Source organism: Chiloscyllium punctatum, chromosome 1, assembly GCF_047496795.1.
Source record: "Chiloscyllium punctatum isolate Juve2018m chromosome 1, sChiPun1.3, whole genome shotgun sequence".
NCBI classification, from domain to species: Eukaryota; Metazoa; Chordata; class Chondrichthyes; order Orectolobiformes; family Hemiscylliidae; genus Chiloscyllium; species Chiloscyllium punctatum.
Genome location: NC_092739.1, coordinates 141,085,270 through 141,093,341, shown reverse-complemented (window position 1 = coordinate 141,093,341; position 8,072 = coordinate 141,085,270). Strand labels below are relative to the sequence as shown.

Below are 8,072 nucleotides of genomic sequence, written 5' to 3'. Positions count from 1 at the left end.
ATTTATTTCAACAACGCACTAAAAACAAAGTACTGGGAACAGCACAGGCGATCGTCATTCTACAAAACCATCTCCCAAACAGACTCTCGTCCTCTAGATCCCTCAGCCTCCAAATACCTGGAACAGTAATACCGGATGCATTGCTGAACGCTTCAGACAGAAATATTCCATTTTTAATTAGGGCTGTCACAGGAACACCGACTTTCTACCAACAAAAGGCAACATATCCATCTTTATGGGTTGTCACTCCCTTTCCTTGCACCACACTTACTTTGAAAATCGAGAACAAGACATGTTTGTTTCATTTTGTGGAATTGTTGAAAGAGTAGATTATTTGCGAATTGACATTCCCTCCTCTCCCGGTGAACCAAGTTCCATGATGTGGAAGAAGAACATGCAGTTTCTTTGGGAGGCAATGACGTGTCCTATGTTGTAGTTTCGGCCATCGGGGTGACCGATCAGGCAATAGAAATGTTATAAATATGTGAAGTGACATTAAAAACAACCGGCAGCAATGCAGCAGGATGCTGGCACTATGGGGGGGGGGGGGGGGGGGGGGGGTTGGGGGTGGGCGCCGAAGCGATGGTTCTCTTGGCGACTTAAAGTCGTAGTTCCAGCATGAATATCCCAGTCCCTTTTTAAGATAAGGAATTAATGAAAATGAAGATGAAGGAATCCCGAATTTTGAATTAAATATCAAATTAAAACTTCGGTTAAGTGCAAAAAAGAAGCTCAGTTTAAAAGAAAACAATTAAACATGTGGAGAAAAATATTTAACAATTCCAACTTTTGTTGCAGTTCATTAAGATTAAACAGCAAAGCAAAGATAAATACAAAGTGTCAATATTGGACACCTGGACGGGTGTCTGGATGTGTTACAGATCTTCAGTTGAGACAGCGAGTAAACAGCCAGAGTTACTGGGGATGTTTGGAGACCCTGGTGTACAGCTGCGATGACCTTTCTGGTTTTGGAGGGGGGTGTCGGGGGTGGGGGGAGGGTTTACTTTGGGTTAGTGTGTGGTTCAGGGGTTGCGCTGGGGAGGGTTGGGGGGGGGGGGGGGGGGTTCGTTTCGGATCTCTTATTGTAAATGTGGCGCGTAGAAAGCCGGGGCCCCGTAAGTCTGCGAGCTCAGCATGAAGGGGGAGAGCACGGCGGCAGGAGAGGGCAGGAAGGGTAACTGGGTGGCGCACACCAATCCTCCGGGCCCGGGGTAAGCCGAGTGCACCGAGAGCGGCCCGCCAACGGGAGACGACGAGCTGATGGGGCTGAGACCCCCGAGGTGAGCCCCGGCCGGGCCGCCCAAGCTCGATCCTCCTGCCCCTCCTGCTCCACCTCCACCCACTGGCCCTCCAGCCCCAGCTCCGGCCCCAGCTCCCGTCCCTCCTCCGCCGGTAGGAGCGCTGGTGTCTGCGCCGGGGTTCTGCTTCTTCCACTTAGTCCGCCGGTTCTGGAACCAGATCTTGACCTGGGTCTCGGTCAGGCTCAGGGACAGGGCCAGGTTGAGGCGCTCGCACACCGACAGGTAGCGGGTTGACTTGAACTTGTTCTCCAGGGCCACCAGCTGCTCGTAGGTGAAGGCAGTGCGGGCCCGCCGGGGTTTGCCGGACTTGGCGTCCGAACCGCTGCGCTTTCTCTTGCTCCTGTGCTGTTGCTGACTCTGACCCTGCTGCTGCTGCTGACATTGCTGCTGCTGCTGCTGGTTCTGCGGGCTCAAACTTTCCCCTCCAGCGCCTCCTTCCTCTTCCTCCTCCTCCTCCTCTTCTTCCTCGTCCTCAGCGTCTCCTTCCAGCCCGGACATCCTCTCTCCAGCAGCGGCCACGATATTACCACCACCGCCTCCCCCTGCTCTCCCACCGCTACTATCTTCACTGAACTCCTCGGGTTCTTCTCGCCCCGGGGTCTGGCTACTGCTGCTGCTGGTACAGATCTGCTCGGCGGTTTCCAAACTCCGGCAAAAGTCCTTCTCACACTCCTCAGCTTTGTAACTGTCTAGGAAATCTCCATCTTCTGAGGCGGGGTTGAGGGGGAAAAGGGAGGGAGAGAGAGAGAGAGAGAGACAGAGAGAGGAAAAAAATAGAAAGAGAAGGCGGGAGATTAGATAAAGCTCAACATTGGTACATCGCTCGGAAGACGAAAGGACATGGGGAAAAACACGTTTTGAGACACCTTTGAATGTTTTATCAATGATTCTGAAACAATCACCGCTCAGTTTCAAGTGAAACTTCAGACACTAAACAACCTGTATTAAAAATATATACTTTAAAAAAATACTTCACACCAAACTATGATTTTCCAACTCATGTTTAAACGTTAACGTGTGACCAAAATGTGAACGCACTCAGAATCAGAATCCAATTTATTGTTACTGTTCGCAGTATAGATGGACTCAAATATTAAAACCCCGCACGATATAAATATCGAGAATAATATTACTAAGTCCTCCGCTGGATTTAATCAGATTCTGTCAGTCCCGGAATTTGGAAGAACTTACTCCACCACTTCCCTTTTTCATTTTTTTTAATAAAAAGTTTTAAAAGTTGTAATTTTATCAATCGGCAGTTAGCACAAGGAAGGAGAATGCTGTTAAAATTGTGAAGGAAACATAGGTTGCTGAATTCGCACAGATTTTGCTTGCCTTTTCTGCCTCGATTACTCTGGAAAGGGGTGAGATAAGAAATTATCAATTGATCCGAGTATTGGGATGATACCTTCGGCCATCACTCGGTGTCATTGGGAACAAAAACCGAGAAACTACATTCCTGCGCACCCAAATCGGGTGTGATATTCTTGCTGCTTAGAATAAATCGCATATACCATTGAGTGTATCTGAGTAATCTGTTGGGCCAACTACCAATGACTAATATTTACAATTATTTATTAAAAATACTATACACTATTGAAAAGTACTCTCCTCCACGCGTTTGTATCGTTTACAAACTTTAGAAGTGACCTGTTATTATTTTAAAAATCTAAAAGATATAAAGCTATGCTAATTAAACTCGATTGGTGTCTGTAAGGGGGATTCCGTCTATTACAGAAACTAATTGCTGGACACTTACATTAATTGTGATCATATTAAGGCCTCATTAGACAGACGGGGGTGGGGGTGGGGGCAAGAATGAAGCAGTTAAAAAACATTTACCACCTTTAATAAAAATTGCATATTGTCGCAGGATAGGTCCCTCTCTTTGCCTGGATCTCCTGCTTTACAATACTGTTCATGTTTGCCCTCCCATCATTTAATCTGCTTCCAAACACGAGCAACGTCCAGCCTGTTATTATAGAAACTGTCCCCTGGGAACGGCCGCAATTAACTAGCTGACCTTCTAACGCATTCTTATTTTAATTTGCGGCGGGTCTGCTTATTTTGTGTATAACATGCTTGACTTGGTCCAAACAATAACTGTACATACTCAAAGTTTAACAGAATAATACACCTGGATCATATCGGGTGTTGTGACTGACCACCAGATCATGCGCCATATAATAATGTAACTGTGCAGACTGCTACTTCTAAGTCTACGGAAAATAATGCTGTTGTGTCTTTCCGTCCTTGTGTCACCAGATTTGTGGCAGGAAAGTTGGTACATTTTTTTTGAAAGACGTGCGCAGGTTGCAATCTGGAGTCTGGGTCGAAAGCAATACACGATCAATAACAGCCACTAATAACTGTAATACGTTTTAATCGAGTAATTATCCGAATTTTGACCCTATAATTTAGACGTTTTAGGAGTGTTTGCAAGCTGTTTGAAAGAGATATGCAGAATTCGATAATAGGATATCGATCACCCCAGCCCAACATGCCACTCTGGGGCGATTTCCGCCATTACAAGAGCTCTTTAACGCTGCTAAGCACATTTTACCTTAAATGTAATCGAAGAAATTTAATTGTTTTTCTAGAGATAACCAGCGTTTTGTCACAATTAGTCTGATTCGTCCTAAAAACCGAAGGGGAGAGAGAAAATTGAATCTGTCGCCCAAAGCATGAAGGATAAACTCCAGAGATGTCTTTGAAAGATTGGTTAAAACGCCTTTTAAACGACAGCGATTCCTATTTATTCCTGGCAAGCGACCTCTATAAAGAAAGAGACTAGCCAACTGCAGTTTAAGAAGCTTCAAATGATACAAAGGTAAATTACACCTAAAAATCCGGTGGTTTCTAAGGATGGACTGATTCAGGACGCTAAACCATGTTGACTTGCAAAATCTATCATAACCACAAAGTAATTTGAGAATCACAAACCACTCCAAACCAACACGGAATCGCCCAGCGAAGATCTATTAAGATCATTTTCAAAGGAGACGTTCTCCCTCCATTTCTTATAATATTGAACAATCTGCTACGCTGGCTCACCCTACCCGCCAGTTCACCATGGGCAGAACTGGCTATGAAAAGCTTGCCTTAACATAACCCGTATTAAAGCGCTTGCAGCCAGAAGTCATCACTGGCAGCGGCTCTCTGCTGTATACACACGAAGGGCAGGGGTGGAGGGAGAGGCTGTGGTTTTACAGTTGTTTTTAAAAATCTGATCGCGGCTTTCCTGTGTTTTCAGCGGCGCTGCTGACTTCTGCACACCGGCACAAAAACTTCGAGCACCACTTGTGCGCGCCGAGATGCGTTATGATAGCGCCAGGACCTCGATATACTTACTGATTATGTCAGCGGACTTCTTGCATGTGTGCAAACCGCTATCACTTAGCGTTTTCTGGTCTGCAATTTCGCAGAAAGCTTCCGTAGCCCTCTCCCCCGCCGCTGCTCCTGTGTACTCGCTGGCCGCTCTGTAGAGAATGCTGCACTGCCGGCGTTTGCTGCTGTTAAATTTGTTGGGGTCCAAAATGTCCAAGACCGAGAACGAGGTGGTCCTATTGTTGCTGGTTGGGGCAGGAACCACGACCACTGCCTCTTGAGCAGAGATGCCCTGCGTGTCCCCTGGCCTGTCCCGGCTTGCCGGGCAGGAGTAGGGAGCGAGGTCATTGCCCGGGAGCCTCTGGTCCCCATTCACATCCATGGCTTCAGTGTGGATGGTACAAGATATCGGATCTGCCACTGCCGCTGATGGCAAGGAGATATCACCGGGCTGAACCGTTTCTCTGTTCACATTCATGACTTCTCAACAACCCCCACACCCCCCCTCCCCAAACCTCCCCCCCCCACACACACAAAACAACTATTTAACAGTCCTTTTTTTAAATAAAAGGCTGTATTATATGCAGCCAAATCTTTGATTCCTGTGCACCCCTGGCGTCGATCAAGGGCACGAACGTGTAGTCACAAAGTGCTCCGGATCCTCAGAAGTCTTCGCTGTTTCCCCTAGGACTCCCCCTAGACATTTCTGCCCCTGGTACTCGCCAGACTGCGTGTTATTTATGCATTCATATTCAGCAACGTTTTGTAATTGGCTACAAATTAATCCATTGCCCCTAATAGCTTCTAATCTACATCACAGAGAGAGAGAGAGAGAGAGACGAATGATGTTGCCTGTGATATACTTGGCTGTCAGGATTTTTTCAGCACAGTCCCACTCATCTGTAAAGCATCTAAATAGCCTTATTTGGGAGAGGGTGGCGCTTTCTTTTAATAATTGGGGGGGGGGGGGGCAAACAAAGAACTATTTTGTACCTAAACACCTAATCTTCTCTTTCACACGTCACTCCTCGGATCTAAGACTTAGATTTTTTTTGAAAACAGAACGCTTGACTAGAAATTAAAGTTAACCAATTCTTATACTTCATCATTACAAAAATAAATATTGGCCCGCTAATGGGGGTGATTGGTGTAATTTATTGAATGAAAAATGGCCTTTTTAAGGTAATTTTTTTTCTAAGGTATATTTTATTTTAATTGTAAAAGTAATGGTAAATATCGTGATTTTAAAAATAAAATTTAAAAAAACGCGGATGCTGAAAATTAGAAACAAAAATAGAAACAGTAATTGTTTGAAAATCTCAGCGGGTCTGGTAGCATCTGTAGAGAGAAATCAGAGTCCAGTGACCTCAGTAGCCTTTATAATGCTTTATAACGTCCCGTTTAAACATAAAGTCCAACTATACAGCTTCAGTTTCCTTAGGACTTGGAGCGTCCCTCAGCGACCAAAAAGGAAATTTGGTGGTAAGCATAAACATTAGATTCTCCTTCACCCCTCTCTCTCTCTTTCTCTTTCAGATTCCTGACACATACAAGGACAGGTCCTTTGCAATTACCGCGGGCAACGATCCTTTGGAAAGCAGAAATTAAAAGTTCTGTGAAATAATCGGCAAAACAATCAGTTGTAATTTTCGGCAGGGGGTGTGGGATGTGTGAACATTATTAGACCATCAAAGGCTGGTACCCAAGGGGGTTACTGCAGCCCTTCGACTTCACTCAACGACACCAAGCACTCTGTAATATGACAAATTGAAATAGGCTATTAGATTTCAATCAGCGTCCATAACATTTTCGTCTTGTGTAATGACTTTATTTTGATTTATGTTTAAATTAATATTTACGCTAAAGATTTCTCCTGTGTGTTATTTTAGAAACTTTTTTGCTCAGTGCTGTAGAGGATCATATTATGTGGTGATGTACACAGGCAGTTGGATGATTGATAGACAAGTGCATTTGATTTGTCAGGACAGGACAAGGAGATACAATGAAATATGCAAATATTGAAACCAGTTCAAAAAGTTTTTTTATTGAAGCCGCAAGAGAAGCTATTGGCGTTCATTTGCATGTTTGGGTGTGCTCAAGTCCCTTTTAAAATAATGTTGAAATAAAAAAAAGGTCTTTTAAAGGTGAACTTCAGAACAATGCAATATTTTAATCTAGGTTTATGCCCCTTATCTACAATAGAGACTTCTGAACTTCTGAGTTTCAATGTAAGTTGAATTGAGACACAGGTATAAATTTACCATTTCTCCAAAGTAGAGTTTTATTTCTTATAGCACTGAAAATAAATGAGGAAAATGGCATGCAATATCCAGATATGCACATTGCCTTACACACATCCACACAAGTTACATGTAAATAAATTGCATAAAGGAGTAGAAGATTAAAGTACTTAAAGTTATTCACATACCAATCAGTGGTAACAAAGCTGAATAAATGTAACGTCTGGTACGGACAGTCCCTAATATATCTGGCAAATTGTGTTACTGTAAAAAAAACAAGAGATTGCAGGGGATCATATAGATGTCGCGGCTGCTAGATGAAAGCTGACAAGTAATATCTCATTCAGCCAGTGCAAATGACCAGCCCTTCTCTTCATAGATTGCAAGGAGTTGAAGTTAATCTTTAAAGTTTGAATGCTCCCTGTCGTCGGCTGCTATGTAATTACCCCTGATCTGAGAGTTCTTAAGAGCGAGACAAATAGGGAAATAAAAGAAAACAAAGCTTTGTCTATCTCTCTCTCTGCTGCAGTATCCGATACTGTCCCCGTTATTGGAAGAGAAGCTCCTGGCGTTCATTTGCATGTAAATTAAACGGTGTAACGGACAGCAGTGGACCCTTGTCAATGCCAGACAAACTTTAGCACGGGGACCACCCTTTAATTCCCTGCAAATTACTCCTCACTCAGCAGCACTGAGCTGTTCTTCAACTCACCACAGTTTCTGGAAAAGACCACGAAAACAAAAACTCAACAACAAAAAAATGACCGAACTCAAACGGTGTATGACCATCCATTCGTGGATGTGAGTATTTACAAAGTGAATTGGATTTCCCACTGATTACAGGCGACCTCTTTACTACAGTTCATTTTGAGTGACGATGATTGGTGGATAATATTAATTGTTGTCGCTTTGCTGGACAAGTTATAGCAAATCACATCAATCCAGTCTGTGAGGTAAAGAGATATTTTCAATATCGCAAGAGATCCCAAAACAAAACCATGCCAGTTTATTTCTTCGGTGAGTTGGGTGAAATTTGATCAGACTTTTGATTCGGGTAAGATCCAAACTTCAACGTACGCGCGTTTCAGATAATGAAACATTAAATAGTGTGATTAGCAAACGGCAAGTCTCCAAGGAGCCAAGCTAAATGGAAATAAGTTTCACCAACTCGAGTTAATGTGAGGCGAGCGGAGCTATTCGACAT

General features: G+C 43.9%; 1 protein-coding gene across 2 annotated transcripts; it reads right to left on the bottom strand.

Annotated features, from left to right (window-relative positions):
* Positions 1-1,070: 1,070 nt before the first annotated feature.
* Positions 1,071-5,101, bottom strand: nkx1.2lb (NK1 transcription factor related 2-like,b). 2 transcript variants are annotated; one of them, XM_072580214.1, is made up of 2 exons: positions 4,653-5,101; positions 1,071-2,008 (listed from the first exon to the last, which is right to left on the bottom strand). In XM_072580214.1, the coding sequence occupies exons 1-2, from the start codon at positions 5,008-5,010 to the stop codon at positions 1,080-1,082; spliced, it is 1,287 nt and encodes a 428-aa protein (XP_072436315.1). In that variant the 5' UTR covers positions 5,011-5,101; the 3' UTR covers positions 1,071-1,079. The 2 variants fall into 2 exon arrangements, with proteins under 2 accessions (XP_072436315.1, XP_072436323.1); XM_072580222.1 differs by having other exon boundaries at positions 1,071-2,005.
* Positions 5,102-8,072: the final 2,971 nt, after the last annotated feature.

Excerpts from the sequence above, each read along its gene's own strand:
- nkx1.2lb (XM_072580214.1), bottom strand. The coding sequence starts at position 5,010 with ATGGATGTGAATGGGGACCAGAGGCTCCCGGGCAATGACCTCGCTCCC. Across the intron at positions 2,009-4,652 it reads GAAGTCCGCTGACATAATCA|AAGATGGAGATTTCCTAGAC; the intron begins GTAAGTATATCG and ends ACCCCGCCTCAG.